Source organism: Chiloscyllium plagiosum, unplaced genomic scaffold, assembly GCF_037043375.1.
Source record: "Chiloscyllium plagiosum isolate Xiang-an unplaced genomic scaffold, Cpla_swu_hap1 HiC_scaffold_12, whole genome shotgun sequence".
NCBI lineage: Eukaryota > Metazoa > Chordata > Chondrichthyes > Orectolobiformes > Hemiscylliidae > Chiloscyllium > Chiloscyllium plagiosum.
Window position 1 is genome coordinate 65,845,456 of NW_028270150.1, and position 20,841 is coordinate 65,866,296.

General features: G+C 39.2%; 1 protein-coding gene across 2 annotated transcripts in view; it reads left to right on the plus strand.

Moving 5' to 3' along the window:
- The window catches only part of pola1 (polymerase (DNA directed), alpha 1), a 282,829-nt gene that overhangs the window by 61,156 nt on the left and 200,832 nt on the right, over positions 1-20,841 (plus strand). For both annotated transcript variants that reach the window (XM_043700756.2, XM_087992882.1), the window contains exons 19-26: positions 605-721; positions 2,781-2,956; positions 4,449-4,578; positions 5,768-5,887; positions 7,398-7,509; positions 8,068-8,192; positions 11,382-11,531; positions 17,431-17,553. In XM_043700756.2, coding sequence (XP_043556691.1) covers positions 605-721; positions 2,781-2,956; positions 4,449-4,578; positions 5,768-5,887; positions 7,398-7,509; positions 8,068-8,192; positions 11,382-11,531; positions 17,431-17,553 — 1,053 coding nt within the window. The remainder of the gene's footprint in view (positions 1-604; positions 722-2,780; positions 2,957-4,448; positions 4,579-5,767; positions 5,888-7,397; positions 7,510-8,067; positions 8,193-11,381; positions 11,532-17,430; positions 17,554-20,841) is intronic.

Genomic DNA, 20,841 nt, shown 5'->3' on the forward strand with positions numbered 1-20,841 from the left:
ATGATCTGGAGAGATTAGGTTATACTCAATCATGGCAGCTTGGGTAATTTGAATAAACCTGGTATTAATAATGGTGACCGTGAAATTACCAGATTACTATAAAAATTACTATAAAATATCCAGTTGGCAAGAAACATCTGCCTTCATGTTCAGTCTGGCCTTAAATATGACTCCAGATCCAGATAGTATGGTTGATGCTTAAATGCTTTCTCTCTTCCAAGCATCTCTATCATACATTTAAGGATAGACAATAAATGCTAGGGCTGCAAATGTAAATAAATGAAAAAAAATTTCAGCCGAAGCCAACAAGCTAATAAACATGGTATAGACATTTATGTTTATAAATATCAATGATATTACTTTAAGTCCATGCTTCTCAAATCTAGAGAATCTGCTTTCTGAGTCTTCTTGCGGATTAAGATATCGTAAATTTGGTTTTTTTTTAAAGAAAGTCTGGTTTGATAAAGGCCAGCACGTGTGTAAGGGTGTGTACCAAGGTTGTGACTGGAGTTCTGAAGCATCCCATGGTTATGCTGCACCTGGTAACATTTCCTCAGTCCTTCATTGTGCTACTCATTTAAAACCAATGTGCATTAACTTGCAGGGCCATGATATTTATGGATTTGATCTTGATGTCCTATTACAAAGAATTAATGTCTGCAAAGTTCCTCACTGGTCAAAGATTGGTCGATTAAGGAGATCTGCAATGCCGAAACTTGGGGTAAGGCATAGTTCAGTTCTTCAGAATGAGAAACCTGCAAAACTGCCTGGCAACGCTAATAAAAGAAGTAAAGTTGCTGTTGTGTTGAAACAGCAACAGAGCAGAAGAAATGGAAATAGATTGCCACATATATTGGTAAAAATGCTTTTAACCTCGTGTCATTATGCATTTGATATATGCTACAGACTAAATAATGAAATGCCATTATCTGTCGAAAGGAAACCTACACAATATGTGACCTCGGAATGCGAAGCATTATCCCAGATGCAGAGTGAAGGGGAAAACACTTGTCATCACACCTACATTAAAAAAAAACAAAATTAGCAGTCTGCACAATGACATCCTTAATGTTAAGGTGCAAGAATAAGTGCACTTAGTGTTGCAAAAATTGTTCAGTAAGATTTAGTGTAATGTTACAGCAGTAAGCTTTAGAAAGCTAGACATGTATTGTTTGTTAATTGCAATTACTTTAGACGATTTTCTGCTTAATAAAGAAGGTGTCAAAGCACTAGCATATTATCACTTATAAATCAGACTTATACAAAAGGTTTTTTTTAACCTGTTTATCAACTGGGTGAATTAGATTCTGGTCTGAGTGAATGGAGTTACTGTTGGAGCTAAGTAGTCCGCCTATGCTTCTGCTTATTCAACTGCAGCTGCAGTGAAGGGAATTGTAGGAAGGAATATTTTAATATCTGGTAGTCTGTCCATCCAGAGAGAGAAAGAGAGCAAAAATACCCAGACCATTTTAAGTTACGTCTCCCAAGCACATGTAATATGGATTTCCTCTATCTGCAGGGAAGCTGATCATTTGTGAACTGTTTACAGAAACAGGCTTTTCAACTCAACTGCTGTATGATTGTTGAGTGTGGTGCTGGAAAAGCACAACAGGTCAGGCAGCATCAGAGGAGCAGAAGAATCAAGCTATCGGACATAAGATCTTCATCAGCTTATACCCGAAACTTCGATTCTCCTGCTTCTCAGATACTGCCTGACATGCTGTGATTTGTCAACACCACACTCTTGACTCTGCTGTCCAGCATCTGCAGTCCTCACCTTCTCTAGTGTATGATTGTGTTTATTCTCTGTACAAGTCTTCGCCATCTACATCCTCTCTACTTCTCTGTTTCTTGACATTTCCTTCTCTTTCCTTCACCTATATTCCATCTGAAAGATGTGAGCTATTTCTTTCAAACACTTGCTCCGGTTGTGTGTTCCACATTCTAACCACTTTCTTATTAAAGGAGCCATTAAAGGAGCTATCTATTTTGCTATTTTACTTCATTTGGTTTCTTATTTTCTTGGTGATATTTGTTTTGTTTTTTGCCAAAGGGTATCTCTTCACTGTTAAGGCATGATTTGCCAATTAACTAGCCTACAGGTTTCCAAATGCATGTATTAGCTGTATACCACGGTGGCCAGGATGCTGTGTCTGAATTTGGGATATCAAAATATTGGATCTCGTGTTTGAGATTGCACATACTTGGTTTTTAAGTCAACTTTCCATCTCTGTCCCCTTGGCTGGAAATTCAGTGGGGGGTGCTGTATGATAAAGGTCAAGTCAGATCTGAGTTGGTGTGCTGCTTGCATGCAGATGCTCAGCCTGTGGGGTGGTGATGTGTTCTATTTGGCTTTGTTCCCTTCTTCTCTTACACATTGGCTCATTGTGGGATAGTCATCTATTCCATAGGAGTAGTGCGTAAGGCTAATTTTCCAGAAGTTATCCATTAGAAATCAGCAAGCAGCTGTGGGAAACATCTGTTAGCTATCCGTGCAACTTGGCCGTTTCATGCTATCAGAGTACTTTTGTGTGTTATTTAGGACAAAACCGTGGATGTCATTTCTTTTCAGAAAGAAAAATGTATTTGAAATAGGAGTACATTGAATATCGAAAATACTCTTGCTACGTTTAAGTTTTCCCTTTAATTGGCTCAGTGCTTGCACTTTGTGATATAATTCCCCAAGGCTTTTGTTTCAACTGTTTCTTTACATCCCGACTTCATTTATACAACTAATACTCCTCTTCATAACTCAACATGCTGTTGCTTTCTTTTTGAAGGGTCGTGGTGGATTTGTGGAAAAGAATGCAGCTTGTGGAAGGCTGATTTGCGACATTGAAATTTCTGCCAAGGAGTTGATTCGATGCAAGAGTTACAATTTAACGGAGCTAGTTCATCAGGTCCTCAAAACAGACAGAGTGACTATTCCAGCTGAAAGCATTCGTAATCTTTACAAGTGAGTAACATTGAAAGTTTGTATAGTTTTTTTTTTAAATGGAAGTTTTAAATGTAATTGAAAAGGCAGACATTGTTCTATTCCTGAAAGCCACTTATTCATAGAAATTTGTAGAATCCTTACAGTGCAGAAGCAGGCCATTCGGCCCATCGAGTTCACAACAACACTCTGAAGAGCATCCCACCCAACCTCTACCACCCTGCATTTCCCATGGCTAATCCACCAAGCCTGCATATCCCTGGACAAATTAGCTTGGCCAATTCACCTAATCTGCACATTTTGGGCTATCGGAGGAAACTGGATCACCCAGAGGAGACCCATGCAGACACTGAGAATGTGCAAATTGCACTTAAACAATTGACTGAGGGTAGATCAAACCTGGGTACCTGACACTGTGAGGCAGCAATGCTAACCATTGAGTCATCGTGTTGCCAGTTGGTGAATAATGATATCAGAGCCATTCTTTACTTGGTCTTGTAATGTTTCACACTGTGACTAAACATAAGTGAATGCCTCCTAACTCAACTTTCTAATCTTTCAATAAGTGCCTCTTTTTATGTGTTCAAGTTAAACTCCACTTACTGCCCACCACCAACATATAATAAAACATAGCTGATATATAATTAATTGTCTTGGTGATGGGTTCAGCTCTGTATTTCAGTTATCACCAGGTTTCAAATCTTTTCAGATTGCTGAGGTGGAAGATCCGTGCATCTACTGGGGTTTTTCATATTTTCAATTCACATATTGACTTCAAGGCAATTCTAATGAATTTATTTACAACATTAAATTGGCACTTTCATTCAGGGAGGGCCTGTTGATGCTAAATGGAAAATGTATCATGCAGGTTTTGTGGGGCGGTGAGGGTCAGGAAAATGGATTAAATGCCACAATTAGATCAGCCATGATCTTATTGAACTGTGGCAAAGACAAAATGGCCGCCTCCTACTCCTATTTCTTGCATTTAAGGTATTGCTGAAACAAGAAAGAACTTCACTCTGTTTAGCCATATAGTTGATGGTGTTAACTTCGGTTCCAACATATGTCATGCAGATGATTAAAAGTGACTTAACAGTAGGATATCTTCAACAAGTGGGATGACTGACAGTAAGACTACATTTCTGAAGAAAACACATCTAACTGGGTCAACCTCAGTGGAAAGAAGGGTCACAAAGCAACAACCCTTAGAAGTGGAGTGTTATTCTTTCCTGACTTTATGAAGGAATACCATGATTTATCAGAGGACTTCATTTGTAATAATTTGCAGCTTGATACATTTTATCATACCTGTTCAATTTGCATAGATTTGCAAATATTGGTATTAAATTGAAATGTTTTTGTTAAACCTTGAATACTGTAGACTAACAAAATAAGTTTGTGAAATATATTTTTCGTCCATGAGATAGTTGTGGCAAACAGATTTAATAGTGTTGTTTTTATTTGCTACTATGCATTGCAATATTATGAACACTTTTTTCAATTGTTCCACTAGTGATTCTCCTCATCTCCTGTACCTACTTGAAAATACATGGATGGATGCAAAATTTATTCTACAGATCATGTGTGAACTGAATGTCCTTCCTTTAGCATTGCAAATAACCAGCATTTCTGGAAATGTCATGGTAATGTTGCAATTTTTACTGATTGTTTTTATATTCTAGTCATTTCTGTCTTCACTCCAAAGTATGATTATTGGAGTTTTTTAAAAACCTCTAAACATTAGCTTTTAGTTATAACAAGTTAAAGCAATGAGTGACTAATTTTCCCATAGTTCACTCTCCAAAATCCAGACTGTTTGGATTGTATTTCTCTGCTTATATTGTTCGCCCATTACCCGATTAATTTAATTCCATAAATGTCTGGTCATATTCATTGACTGCTCTGAATTGATTTCTGCTCCCCTGCTTTGGTTTCTTTAAATATCACTTGGACCCTAATGCTACCCTTAGCCTTGAGTTGCAATGTAGTTAGCACTGTCCCCTTTTGCACCCATTGCTGTGAATTGCAGTTCTGCCTCACCCAAAGTTAGTGACAGAGCCTTGCTACCATATCTACAAGCACAGATTATTCTTGCTACCATAATGTGAAACACAAATTAGTGGGTAAATAGAAAGATGAGGTGGGGATAACGATTTGTAGACAAAGAGAGCAATTATAGAAAATAAGTGTGGGTAAGAGCATCATCCAATCTGGGAAATATGGATAGACACACAGATTATTTGATTGATTGTCGGTTGATATGGACACTGCAAAACCATAATGTATTGGGTAAGAGAAAGGTAGGTTTCAATGGGTAAGATAGATGCTGGTCAGGGTGTTGAAAAGAGAAAAAGGTTGTGAGGTGAGAGAATTCACTGCGAGCAACACGGTTGCAAGTTGTATATGAGCGATCACCCAACCCTGAGGAAATAAGAGTTGGCCATTGGGTCCATTGTGTCTGGTTCCGCTAATTAACTAGACCATGGCTGGTAATTGTTCTCAACACCATTTTCCCCACACTATCCCCATATTTCCTTTATGTCGAGAAATCTTCATGAACTGAATTGTATCCTAGTTTATAAAAGTAGCACTGTTACCAAATTGAAAGGATGTATGTGTGATATGGGAAATGTGTGGTTTCAATTAAATTTTTCAAACTGTTACGAACAAATCCATCACATTGGTAATCAGAGGATTTGTTGATTCCAAGCCCTTGGAATGTTGACAACAAAGGGTTAAACAACGTAAATATAACTTTGGGAATTGGTATTGTGCACAAAACTTTTATTTTTGATGGATTGAATGCCTCAAACATTTTCTTGACTCTTCTAGTCACGAACACTGATGGGTGGTCGTTCTGAGAGAAATGAATATTTATTGCTGCATGCTTTCCATGAAAAAAACTACATTGTACCTGATAAACCATCATTCAAGAAGCATGTGCAGGAGTTTGTGAGTACCACAACACTTTAATACTATACCTTTATTTCCTACATGTATCTTTTTTATCTTATATTTAAGGTAAAATAATCGAGAGCTTACTTCCTATTTAATTCACTGAGCACGAGGACATAATTGAATATGTCTATTCTTGCTACCATAATGTTACAGTGGTAGCATTAAGTAATTTATGCAATAAATAACTAAAAATTGTGTTAATATTGTGAGATGGCTGGGTGCTGTATGCATTAGAATTCTTTGAGTGCAATTGGGGTTTTAAAGACACTGTAATGCACTGTACTTCCAGTGGCACATCATTTAAATATTGAAATCTGACAGGAGGAATCCTTTTCAATTGACAGATCACTCAATTGTGTGTCATAATGCTGCAGTAAAATTCTTAATGTAATGAGACGGTTGAGAGGGCTGTGTAAATAGCTGTGACATTGTAAAATTACCAATCTAATGAGCTCTCAATGATTGGAAACCTTTTGATAGGACTGGAGAAAATATCCTTTAAAGAATCCTAAGCCAGATTTCCTTGCCTCATTATACTTCTCATCCTCGTTAGGTTTCTCATTTTATTAGTGATCTCCCTCATCCATAATTTGCAGATGTTAGACTTTGAGTTCTTTTCAGCTTTTGGTTATTTTGCTTTGGAGCAAACTAGCTAAACTGACTTTTTGAAGAGATTTTCGTAAAATGCATTTGAAAATGCAGACAGCATCAGTTTGTTTCAGAATAATCCTCTGTGACTTCAAGATACTGCAAAATACCATGTACCCACTTAAATACCTTTAATGGAGCCAGTGCACGATTGGCTGCTATGTTTCTTACAGCAGCAACTACACTTTTTAAAAAGAAATCAGTTCTCCTGATGGTGATTCAAATATTTGCAAAGGCATTGAGGATGCTCTCTTGCTGTCCTTCAGATACTGAAATAGGATCTTTTACATTCACTCCAGGGGGTAAATGGAGAGGTGGTTGAGTGTCAGAAGGAGGTAACTTCTGAACATGCAGCACTGCCCAGGGGTGGCAGCCTGGGTTGTGTGTTCGAGAGGCGAGCTGAACCTGCATCTTGCTGACTGAGGTCTGAGGCACAGCTGTTAGCCAAGTTAAAGTAGATATTTTGTATGGATAAATGTTTTTAAGAATGTGTATCATTCATTTTTTAGTAATTGCATACATTTGTGAACATTTTTTAACAAATTATGAAGTTATTTTGTTTAATTTCTTTTGAATTTAGAAGTGTAAGGCGACATTTCCTGAATGTAGACTAAGCCACACAACAATCAATGCTTCTCCAACTACACCAAGTTTTTCTGATTGTTTTCATCCTGAAACCTTGTTTGGATTCTTGCTCATCTCCCTTAAACAGTAAAGGTGTTTCATAAAGTGATTAACATCTGCTTATTTACCACACTACACAAAAACCCTGCATGCTCTGTCTGTGAGCTTTCAGTTGTCCAGCTATTATGTGAAAACTTTGCCTGTTTCTCATGATAACTTTTGGCCATTCCAGGTTGATGATGAAGAAGGATATGTTGATGGAGGAGGTGGAAGCACAGGGAAAATGAAGAAAGTTCGAAAAAAAGCAGCATATACTGGTGGCTTGGTTTTGGAACCCAAAATTGGTAAGTTTAAGAATGCTCAACTAGATGAAATCCATGCTCTGTGTTTTATTCCCCTATAAGCTTTTTCGTCAATTCCAGAATGCACTGTTTCATGTTGTTATGCAGACTGATAAGCCACAAAATATTGTGTTATCTTGTTGAAATGTCCAATTATTCCGATGTGACCCTGCAAGTGTAATGCTGACCTTATTTATCTGAGACAACCACTACACCTGAGCTTGTATCTATGACTTTCAATGAGTTTTCATCCAACTGTACTTCCAAGAGGAAGAATTTAGACCTGACTATATGAAATGTCTCCATTGTCACTGATATAGACATTATCTATATTGGCTCAAATGACAAATTAAATCTGGAGCTTCCCTGTTTGAATCACAATTTACAGATTTTTAACTTATCCTTGACTTGACAATTTAGCTAATCTTTCCTGTTAACAAAACACAAGTGTCCACTCTCTTCCAATATATTTCTTTACCTCATGCACAATGGTTGGTTTTAAATATGCTTTTCTTGAAACAGATGGATGCAAATAAGAATTGATTTGTTATTGTTTTTCAGGTTTCTACGATAAATTCATATTGCTGCTTGACTTCAATAGCTTGTATCCTTCAATCATTCAGGAATTCAATATTTGTTTCACGACTGTAGAGAGAACTGCTGCAAATTCTCAAAAGAATCTGGAAGTAAGAACAATTTTATAGGTGGCTTGCTCATTATGAATATTGTACTTGACAAAATAGAAAGTTAACAAACTATCTTGTTACACTTGATTTCCACTCATTATTAACTGAGAACATTGAAAAGGTGGCAATTGCAAAAGTGGTCCTGATTTTGATATTCTTACCAGATTTTGTTCTGATGGATTTGTAATCTTGAAACTGAGAGACAAAAATCAGAAATGAAGAGCCTGGTATTGAGTGAAGCTTATTTAGCTCAGTCTACTATTTCTAAACAGAAGCCATGGATTTGTTTAAATATTTATTCAGCTGTTTAAACATTGATAGCAACCTATGGGACTGGATACTTTGCCAAAGCTTTTTGATTTTACAATAATCAACTTCCAAGTATAAAACATTTCCTTGACATTAGATTCTAAATGATAATGCTTTTCACGCCAGAATAGTCAAATATTTAATTGCCCAGCCTCTGATAGTCCTCTGTAATAAAAAATGCATATATTCAGTACTCTGGGAAATATAAATTCCTCCAATGCCTTTATATATATTTCCATAGTTATGGGGACCAAGCTGAATCGAAAGCCATTGCAGTTCTTTTGGTATTAAATCGATCGTTTCGAATTTCAAAAGTATGAAATCAAGGAGCAAAAAGAGGAGAGGAAATAGATACAACGACTGTTACTTGAGAAAACGTACAGTGGGAACTAATGAGGCTTAATGCAGATTGCTCCCCTGGTTATGAGAGGTTGCATCCTACGAGATTGGAAGAAGTAGCTACAGAGGAAATGGAAGCATTGATAGTAATCTTTCAATAATTCTTAGATTCGGAAAGGGAAGTCTTGTTAAAACTCTACAAGGTAGTTCTTAGGTCACACTAGAAAATGATCAGCTTGGTCCAGATAACTATATACAGTCATTGGAGGAGTTTATATTTCCCAGAGTAGTGAATCTTTGAATTCTTTACTGCAGAGGAGGATTGAGGCTGGGCAATTAAATACATGGGTTGTTATATATACTAAAGGCTGACATAGAATTTTAATCAGTAAGAGAATAAAGGGTTCAAAGTTTGTGAGAAAATTTGTAGCTCGGGTGCTCGTTGTTGTGGTTCTGTTCACCGAGCTGGGAATTTGTATTGCAGACGTTTTGTCCTCTGTCTAAGTGACATCCTCAGTGCTAGGGAGCCTTCTGTGAAGCGCTTCTGTGATCTTTCCTCTGGCATTTGTAGTGGTTTGAATCTGCCACTTCCGGTTGTCAGTTCCAGCTGTCCATTGCAGTGGTCGGTATATTGGGTCCAGGTCAATGTGCTTATTGATTGAATCTATGGATGAGTGCCATGCCTCTAGGAATTCCCTGGCTGTTCTCTGTTTGGCTTTACCTATAATAGTAGTGTTGTCCCAGTCGAATTCATGTTGCTTGTCATCGGCTTGTGTGGCTACTAAGGATAGCTGGTCGTGTCGTTTCATGGCTAGTTGGTGTTCATGGATGCAGATCGTTAGCTGTCTTCCTGTTTGTCCTATGTAGTGTTTTGTGCAGTCCTTGCATGGGATTTTGTACACTTCGTTGGTTTTGCTCATGCTGGGTATCGGGTCCTTCGTTCTGGTGAGTTGTTGTCTGAGCGTGGCTGTTGGTTTGTGTGCTGTTATGAGTCCTAGTGGTCGCAGTAGTCTGGCTGTCAGTTTGGAAATGCTCTTGATTTATGGTAGTGTGGCTAGTCCTTTGGGTTGTGGCATGTCCTCGTTCGGCTGCATTTCCGAACTGACAGCCAGACTACTGCGACCACTAGGACTCATAACAGCACACAAACCAACAGCCACTCTCAGACAACAACTCACCAGAACGAAGGACCCGATACCCAGCATGAGCAAAACCAATGAAGTGTACAAAATCCCATGCAAGGACTGCACAAAACACTACATAGGACAAACAGGAAGACAGCTAACTATCTGCATCCATGAACACCAACTAGCCACAAAACGACACGACCAGCTATCCTTAGTAGCCACACACGCCGATGACAAGCAACATGAATTCGACTGGGACAACATTACTATTATAGGACAAACCAAACAGAGAACAGCCAGTGAATTCCTAGAAGCATGGCACTCATTCACAGATTCAATCAATAAGCACATTGACCTGGACCCAATATACCGACCACTGCAGCGGACAGCTGGAACTGACAACCGGAAGTGGCAGATTCAAACCACTACAAATGCTGGAGGAAAGATCACAGAAGTGCTTCACAGGAGGCTTCCAAGCACTGAGGATGTCACCTGGACAGGAGACAAAACGTCTGCAACACAAATTCCCAGCTCGGTGAACAGAACCACAACAGAATAAAGGGTTATGGAATAAGGCAGGAGAGTAGAGTTAAGCATTATCCAATCAGCCAGGATATCATTGACTGGCAGAGAAGACTCTGTGTGCTGAGTGCCTCCACCTGCTCTTACATCTGTTGGTCCAAGTCCTTGAGAGTTTCCCAATTTCAATTCTTATGCCCTCTATATTCAAGTTTGACTGACGGAAGCCTATGCGTGTGTAGAATAAATACACTGTAGTTTCTTTGGATTCCACTGTAATATCCTGAATTTACTTGACTAAATTTCCATTTTTATCTTGCCTGTTTCACAGATGCCTTCTGTACACTTGTCTATTGGCATATTCAGATTATTTCTTCCAAAGTCTTTGCCTAATCTTCTTGAATTTGTTTGTGCCTTATTAAACTATTGGTAAATTTAATTCCTTAAACTATTGGTAAATTTAATTCCCATTGAGATGACATATTCTAACGTGCTGAAACGTGATTTGAATGGTCAACTAGGGTGAAGGTGTTTGAGATTTTCATAGTTTCTATAAGAGGGACAATAATGTAGAAAACAAAGCAAATATTTCTAACTGGTTGTCAGTTTCTACTTCAATATTGTTATAACCATATTTACATATTTTTTCCAATTGCACATTCATCTAAAGAACTATTTGTTACTGTATGTTGTGTTATAGTAGCGTTCATTTTACTGATGTTGTTTGGAAACTGCTTGATTTGTGTAACTTGAGATAGAAGAACATTTTTATTTTAACCATAGTTGAGAGTGTATCTCTGCAAAGAAAGTATAAGAACTGAAAATATTAATCAGTACTTGCTACATTGTGAAAATTTATCATTCCAGTTTCTCTTGTCTGTACTGTTTTACTAAGGCTAATGAAATAGAAGAGATTCCTGAAATACCAGATCAAGATCAGGAAATGGGCATTTTGCCCAAGGAAATCCGAAAGCTGGTGGAGAGGCGGCGTCAAGTCAAACAGCTGATGAAACAACCAGACCTAAACACAGATCTCTATTTGCAGGTAGTTTTCAAATACATAATGACTGTTTTAAGTTTAGCAATATGTTTAAAGTGTTTGGGAAATATTACATTTATGAAGTTTAGAAGATTGTGTTCTTAGACTGTATCTTTAACATGAAATGAAGAGCCCTGTGGGTCCAATTCTGAAATCTGTCTGACAACAAGCTTCAGGTGTTGGTGTGTGTGGTAATAGATGGTTTGATTAATAGGGGTTGCAGAGGACTCAAATTGTTTATTGGGAAGAAAGTGCACCATATTTACACTTGGAGACAAGGAGAACAACATGTATGCTATTGGTGGATAAACTAAATCTCCAGAGTTCAAGAGGAGTGTTGAGAATATTTGGTTGTAAACAGTTGTGTCTTAAATTTACTTACTTGCTGTATTTAGTTGCAAAATGAAAGCGTGTTGGGATCTAAAGGTAGCTCAGCACCCTCCTACCTGGGCACAGGCTTGTGTGATTCATGTTGCTAAGCAGACGGCATGATGACCTAGACAGGTTTACGAGGTGGAAGATCTTAGATATCCTTGAAGCTCAGAGATGAGAGTGGTCTGTCAGGGTTGTGGAAAAGGGTGAACCACTAAAGGCAGCAAGCCATTATGGTTCACCATGCAGGAATAAATGTGGAAGTGTGTTTGGATTGAAAGTTCATGATGAATTAATGCAAGGCTTGAAGATTCACCTGGGTCACACTAAAGGAAAATCCCCCAAACAATCCTACCTCACTCTGCAAGCCACTTCTGGGATTAAAAGTTCCTTGGCAGAGAAGAGAACAAAAATATATCCTTGGGAGCTAGGTATCACCTTACACTGATCCTGGGAGAAATGAATTTCTCCTTAAAGGACAGTATAATGTATGTCTGTATTTTTGTACAAAAAGTAAAAGGGTGTTGTTCTGTTCTGTGATTTAATGTGCAAGTTGTCTACGATGGTAGGGCTGGATTTTCCGAGGAGTGTCAATCTTGTGCAGATTGCCATCCTGCTCCTTCTTTACACAACAAAAGAGATCTGCGTTTCTAACACAAGATGCCGATCAGGACCACTTCAGAAATACGTGACCGTAAATCTGTTCTGACAGGCCCTTTGTAGCGTTGAGCTGTCAGAAAAGGGCAGACAAGGTCCCCCTTTCTCAAAGCAGTCAGCTGCCATATTCTGAAATTTCAGAATCAGCGCTTGTCAGTTTGACAGCCACTGTGAAGTGGTAAGTAAATAAGTGAAGTGTGTAGTTGGAATGGTAGGGAGATAGGGCGCAGCAGTGGTAGGATGCCAGCTAGCAAAGGGCCAGGTATTTGATCGAGTGTTTAGAGTAGATGGGAGTGGGTGAGAGATATCTGGTTCAGGGATTGTCAGGGTTGGATGGGAATTATCAGAGGGTAATTGAAAGAGTCCAGGCAGGAGTAGTTGTGGGGGTTACATTGCTGGGGATTAGTTAGTTATTCAGGAGTTAGACTAAGTTTTTAATTGTCTAACCTTAATGACAGAGGAACCTTGATTATCGGAATGACATGGGCGGGGAATATTTTGTTTGGGTAATCGAATGCAGGATAACACAGTTGAGCCAAGCATCAGGACGTTGCTATCTTGCAAGACTATCCGAAATTCGGAAAATCGAGTGCCGGATAATAGAGGTTCCTCTATTTATTTAACTACAATGCAGCCCTACGATTTGAATGAATACTTTCGGAAGGTTCCAGGCAAAGGGGAATTGCCCAGTGGAATCTTAAGTTTCTTGGGCAATTCCTTCAGAGTCTGCAGGGTCCTTGTGTGCATCTATGCTGCAGAAACAGTGATTGACCATTAGAAAATCTGGGTTATTGTTTTCAGTCAGTCGCATTTCAACCTTTGTCACAGAAAATGTCTTAAATTGTGAAATCTTGTTATATCATCCTTTCAGCTATTAAGCATAGGTTAAAATTCCTTTTTCAGAGTTCTTGGTCTCTGTGGAGACTTTAACACAATGAAGGGGTTTAATGGACTGAATGCTGAAAATTCTGCACAATGTGCAACTGTACTGAGGAAGATGATGCCTTTCAGGCTGTGTCTGGACAAATGATGTGTGTTTGTCATTGAGGGCATCCTTGAAGAATTGTGATCTCTGTGGATTTTGCTTTGCTTTATGCATCACAAAGCTGAGCACATGGTGTTTTTGATATGAAAACAAACTAAAGGTTCCCCTTTAGGGGTTTACGTGACATTTCCTCAAGGTGAGCAGTGCAGTCTTGATTGAGGAGAATCTACCCAAATGGGAAAGACCTGGTTCATCCACTCCAGTGCGTGATGAGATTTCACCACTATCCAGTTTGACGATTTAATAGACTTCTCAACTTTAAGCTTGGCCAATGACTTGTAGCTGAAAATGTGTTGCTGGAAAAGCACAGCAGGTCCGGCAGCATCCAAGGAACAGGAGAATCAACGTTTCGGGCATAAGCCCTTCTTCAGGAATGAGGAAAGTTTGTCCAGCAGGCTAAGATAAAAGGTAGGGAGGAGGGACTTGGGGGAGGGGCGTTGGAATTGCGAGAGGTGGAGGGAGGTCAAGGTGAGGGTGATAGGCCGGAGTGGGGTGGGGGCGGAGAGGTCAGGAAGAATGACTTGTAGCCCAACAAACTGGTATGGCTAAGGTCAATCAAGCAAAAAAATGTCCCAAGCTATATGGGAAAATCTGCTGAGGGGGATAAATTGGATAGTATTTTCTAAGAGCTGTCAATAGGCAAAAAGACCTCTTTGCATGTTGATATGAAATGCAGTGAGCATGATGAAGTTTGCAGATGATGCAAAACTAACCAAGTGATTGGTAGTAAGAAGTAAAGCTTTTTTCTACAGGACGATCTAGATTGTCTGGACAGTAAAAATGAAATTCAGTTGACAATGTGTGAGATAATTCATTTTGTGCGGGATGGAGGTTGGAATCAAATAAGTTACGCAAATAAACGGTAGGATACAGAGTAATGTGGAGGGAAAGAGAGACTTTGTGCTATTCCACAGGTCATTACAGAAGCATATCGCATATTTTCCTTTGTTCGTCAAGGCATAGACTTGAATAATGGAAATGGATAATGCTAGAACTGCATAAAACAGCAGTTCCTGATAATCTGGAACAAAAATGATTGAAGAGTTAGTTGATGTGTATAAAATTGAGGGACCTCAAATGAGCAAATAGGGTCAACATACATTAAAGTCAAAACCTAAATTTTATACAATCCTTGATAGAAAGATTAGAGGGGAGGCAAGGAATTTTTTTCTTCTTCTGAGTGCATTTGAGATGCGCAGCTCTGACAGGGTGGTAGAGACAGACATTTTCTCAATGGTTAAAAAGTTCTTGGATCTCCAGTTGAAGAACCATCACCTGCAGGGCTATATTCAGGAAAGTGGGAGATCATTGTTGAATGGCATGTACTGAGTGGCCTGTGTGTTGGAGATTTTCTCAGATTGTATGGAAACCTTGTCTGACTCTTAAGAACTTACAGAGAAAGCTCCAGTGATGTGTCACCAGGTTTGCTTTAGGACATGGAATGATGTGTTTTATTTGTTATAAAATGCCTAGCCTTGACCATAGACATTTAATAAAAAATGTGCTGAACTTACAAGGCATTTGATGTAATGCCACATCAACAGTCCTTGCAGAAACTAAAAGCTCATGTTGTCGACCTAACATATTGGCATGGATAGAAGATTGGCTGTCTTAACAGGAAACAGAGAGGAGGCATACATTTTCTGTTTGGCCAGATGTAATAAGCAGTGAGCTACAGGAATAAGTGCTGGGACTTTGAACTGTATACAGTGTATGGAAATAATTTGGATGTAGGACTTAAAGATATGGTTGCAAAATTTGTTTGATTTAGGCGGGAAAGGAAATTGTTAAAAGGACATAATTTGGCTACCAAAGGATACAGATAAATGTGTGCAAGAATTTGGCAAATGGAATACAATGTGGGAAAATGTGAAATTGGCCGTTTTGGGAGAAAGGCTCATGGAAGCATATTATCTAAATGGTGAGAGATTGCAGAGTTCTGAGGTGCAGAAGGATGTGCGTGTCACAGTGTGTGATATGCAAAAAATTAATATGCAGATACATTAAGTAATGAGGAAAACTGTGTTTAGTGACTGAATATTCTTGTTTATTCTGAAGGAAATTGAATACAAAATTATTGGAGTTATACTTTGGTTGTGTACTACATTGATGAGACCACATCTAAAATACTGTGTATTGAATTTGTATCCTTATGAAAGGAAAGATGTAAACGTGTTGAAAGTAGATAATAGAATGTTTACTCCCCTAATATCTGGAATGGTTGGGTTGTCTTGTGAGAAAAGATTGAACAGGCTAGGATTGTGTCCACTCGGGTTTAGAAGAGTAAGAGACGACTTGGTTGAAAGATTGTTGCCTCTTGTAGGAGAATGTAGAACTCGGATCCCTGTTTCAAAATGAAGTGTCGAGACAGCGACAAGGAGATTTTTTTTCCTTAGAAGGTCATGAATTATTGGAGCACAGTTCTTTAAAAGGCTTGGACATTTTCAAGTCACAAGCAGATTTTTGGCGAAGGCTTACTGGTGGGTCGGCAGGAATATGTTATAATCAACAGGAGAATAGACGTTTCGGGCATAAGCCCTTCTTCAGGAAATGCCCGAAACGTTGATTCTCCTGTTCCTTGGATGCTGCCTGACCTGCTGCGCTTTTCCAGCAACACATTTTCAGCTCTGATCTCCAGAATCTGCAGCCCTCACTTTCTCTCTATGTTATAATCAAGTCAGCCCTGGTCTTACTGAACGGTGGAGCAGGTTTGAGAGGCTTGGAGTTCTAATTCTACTCCTCTTTTGTATATTTCTATGTATATTTGCTGAAGTATGAAGTCAGATGTGTTCTGACTGAAGGAACAAAAATTTTGCATAGAAACTCATTATTATTTATGACTTCTTTTAGTATTATATTTTTCTGTGGCGGGGAGAAGGAGGATGAGAAAATGTTGACTTGTAAGGTTTTATTTTTCTGTCTAGAATGTACTATATGGAAGTTTTTTTTTGCTGCTTTAAAATGCACAAAATTGCACCATTTTAAATATAAATTGTAGGTAACAATAGGTAGCAAGGTTTTACCCACAATGGTTCCAGCACTTAAAGGCTTTTTACTTCCTTAAAATCTTCAAGCATTTAGTGGCTACTTCTCTTGTCTTTGTGTGGGGGTGGGGTAGAAAATGGAGATTTCAACTAGCTGAAGTCTCCAACTTTCTGGATATTTACAAAGGATAGCAATCGTCAAATTACTCTCTCCTTTTTTATTGTTTCCACCCCCCGCCTCGTAATTCTCAAAATTAATAAATCCTGCGCTTCACTGAAGCAGGGGGAACTGTTATCAATTATCATTTGACTGGCAACTTGGGCAGACTGTAAAAGCTGAACTGTATCATGGCTGGGATTGTAATGATACTGAAATACGTTAGTACGATTACTGCCTTAGTAATATGACAGTTCTGGATGTATTACTGATTTATCACTTCACAGCAGCATTTTGAGATGATTTGTCTTTGGGGAAAAAAAACACTGAAACATTTTAATATTTATAACATCACTTGTCACTCTTGGAGATGACTGCAAGTGAGAAATATAGAATGTCTTTAGTTTGGAGCCAGTGTTGAATTAGGCAATAGTAATAGACTGGTAATTTGTTTGATTATCGCAATTTTTTATGGCATTTACAATGATACTATGGCTTTCTCTGGTTAGTATTTCAAAAGTGGCATTTACTTTGCACCTCCAGATACTATGGTGGGGACCTGCAGCTTGTTGACACCAGAAGGTAATCATCTTAGTCTGCTCCTGAATCAAGTTAAAATTTTAGTCGTGCTAGATATCTTTTTTGAAGGTGCTTAACGTGTAATGACACATGATTTTGTTTGATTTGCAGTATGACATCAGACAAAAGGCCCTGAAGCTTACAGCTAATAGCATGTACGGCTGTCTCGGATTCTCCTACAGTAGGTTCTACGCCAAGCCACTTGCTGCTTTGGTCACTCTCAAAGGAAGAGAGGTGGGTTTTAGTTATGAGATCATTCAAGCATTTTTTTAATCTAGATTTAAATTGAATTGGAATTTTATTCAAGTGTGTACATTCATATTACTTAATTACGTAATGGAAAGGTTGGGATGCTTCTGTACATTGTAAATGGCCACCAGCGACATAACCCTGTTAGATAAAACAGTCCCCAAAATACACTTGTTTTGATTGAGCCTCCCTCGAATTGAAATGGTTGGGTCATTACCTTGTCAGTTAAACTGCTGAAATAACATAGTCCTCTTGCATTCTCAATCAAGATCTCTGGCAAAATCACCAAAGCTGACTTTATTTTCTGTGCGTGAGGAGTGAGGGATTCATTGCTGAGAAATGGAACTCTTCATTCTGATTCAGTACTGGTGGGCAGACTTCATCATTCACAGTAGTGTTTGGCAACAGACCCAAGGTGACTCCTGAAAGCATGGTCCTCTGAATCTGTTACCAATCAGGCTTTGGAGAGGTGACCAGAGTATGCTTGCCAGGTGTAAGTCTTGCCGATCATGTGCTACTGACCAATAGGAGGCCAGAGGCACTCTCCCCCAGCAGTGCCATGGTTGAGGCTGCTGCCAGAAGAGCACCGTAGATGTCCAAGACCAAGGGGTGAGGTAAGTGATTAGTGGGATGGAGTCTCTTGGGGTTGCAGCAGGGTCAATGCTGGGATTGGTTGTGGCTCTCCTCTGCTTTGAGCTCAGCTCCTTGACAAAGTGTCTACACGGCTTAGTTTATCAGGGGCCTGGTGGCAGTACAGCCAGCAGCTGGATTAATCCCTGCAGTGCGTTTGGTGGGGTGGGGGAGGGGTCAGGCCTTGAAGTGGCCCTCTATTGACCACAGAGACTTGATGGCATGATGTGGACCATGGGCCTTCCCCATGGGAGGGGAGATATGGAAACTGGTGGATTCAATGTTCATCCCTCCTCCAACCCCATCCCAGATCCAAACCTCCGACACAGATCCGCCGTCTTGCCCTGACCTACCTATCCATCTTCCTTCCCATCTATCCAGTTCACACTTTCCACCAATCTATCACAATCGCCTCCTACCTTCACCCACCTAATCACCATCTCATCTACCTTCCCCTTAGTCCCTGCCCCAATTTATTTCTCAGCCCCCTTCCCCCTCTACAGTCCTGATGACAGGTTATAGCCAAAACGTCGACTCTTGCTCCTCAGATGCTGCCTGACCTGACCTGCTGTGCTTTTTGCAGTGCCACACTTTATTAACTCTAATATTGACCTGCCGTGATGCCCATAAAGCAAAGCCTGCAATCTGAGTGAAGATATAGGTTCATTCTGCTAACTGGCTCTGGCAAGAGAATGAAATGTGGTTAGTTGTAGTTGTGCAGCAGATGGCATATTTCAGGTGAGAATGTCCTCACTGAAGTATAGACATCTGGCAGTGTTCCTCACTGAAATCCAAGAGGGAGAATCTCTGAGCTTTTCAATCCTCTCCTCCATTCTCTTCCAGCAGCTTGCTGTAATATTTGTTTATTCTCCAATGCATGCCAACTCATGGACTATTATCTGGATCCACTAGTCTGTGCAGAAATGTTGAAATTAATGCGAACCTTCATAGCCTGCCACACCACTTCCTGTAAACCACTTCAGCATGAACCAACAACATACCAGACACTCATAGAATAACAGCCAGAAGAAATTAGTAATTAACCAGAAGTAATTGTGCAAGTTTGAGTTGGTGTGCTGAACTGCAATATGGCATAACTGGCATCAGGTGAGCACTGACACATGTCACACTCTGCCTGCTGCCTTTCAAGCAGCAGGCAGAGTGTGACATGTGTCAGTGCTCACCTGATGCCAGTGAGTTTGCTAACAACTCACCAGTATCAGGTCGAGCTTGACTTGTCCCATGATTATGCATGCATGCTTCACAGATGGAATTTTGGAGTTGTTGGAGCCCCAAAGAAATATAATGTACCCAATTTTCAGGTGTTTCAATATCCCCTAGGTATATAAAATATCTTCAAACTTCTTTTTCTAATAGTTTGCAGTTTGTACCTTTGTTACCAATTCACTGTTTGCCTTCATGCAATTTTGGAAATCTCTGTTCGGCTTTCTTAATTACTCTTACAGGAATAATAAAACACTTCCTTGCATGTTTCTTCATAGAGTGAATATTCTCATTTCTGGTATTGTCCACATTTAACTGAACTGCTCTGCTTCAGTACTCTTACCCTAACCCTGATACTTTGTGTATCTGTTTGTTCAGGATTGTTGGCGTTACTCAAGTGATCTATGCAGTGGCTTGATAAGCTTCTCTGCTCCATAGTAAGGAAGTTGTACTAATATTTTGGTTCCAGTCTCAATCATCAATTATGCACCTCAGTACATAGACAGGAGCATTTATTGTTTCACATCTTCTTAATCAACTCTTTCTGTCTACTTAGTTCCCATTCCTGTAAAGTTTTTAATATTATTATCATCTTCTGGAATTTGAGTTTTAAATAAAGTAGTTTTGGAATTTAAGTTGTGTGAAGATAACTTTATTAAGAGGTCAGAAGCAGATTTAGAACAGTGAATTAAACCGTCTTTTCCAGGCGACCATGTAGTTTAAGTGCCTGGCAGGATATCTAGGCTGTTAATTGAGGCAGTGTTTGTAAATGCTGAATATTACAGTATATAGAAGGAAATAAGAACCAACGATCAGGGATGCTATTAGTTTACAAGAACCTGATTTCAGTTCAAAAGAACAGTTCATTCCCAGCAGAAGGACAGCGTATTAGTTTTGTAAAATTTTCCAAACTGAGTATTTAGCTTGTTCAGTCTCTAGGTTGTGGAAATATTCAAGCTGTTAGCCTAGACTCCTCTCTAGTTCTATCAAAAATAGAAAAGGTCAGTTGAATAAGAAATGTTATCATGACTAATACTTTACTGGGATTGACCCTGTAAAGGATATTGATGGGAAAAACAGTTGACTCTATTTTTGCTATAGCTCAAAGATTTCAATGTAAACAGCAGAAATATAGTTTGTTTTTCTTTTGTGTAATAAACATGCTCTTTTGTTAAAGAACATTGACAGATTTGTGCTCCATGACTAACCACCACATTAGCCAAACTGCAAATGAAGCTTCTGCACTTTCAAGCAAGGTCTGAAGGTTGATAAGTCCCCGAGGCCTGATAGTCTACATCCCAGGGTACTGAAGGAGGTGGCTCGAGAAATCGTGGATGCGTTGGTGATTATTTTACAGAGTTCGATAGATTCGGGATCAGTTCTTGCGGATTGGAGGGTGGCTAATGTTGTACCACTTTT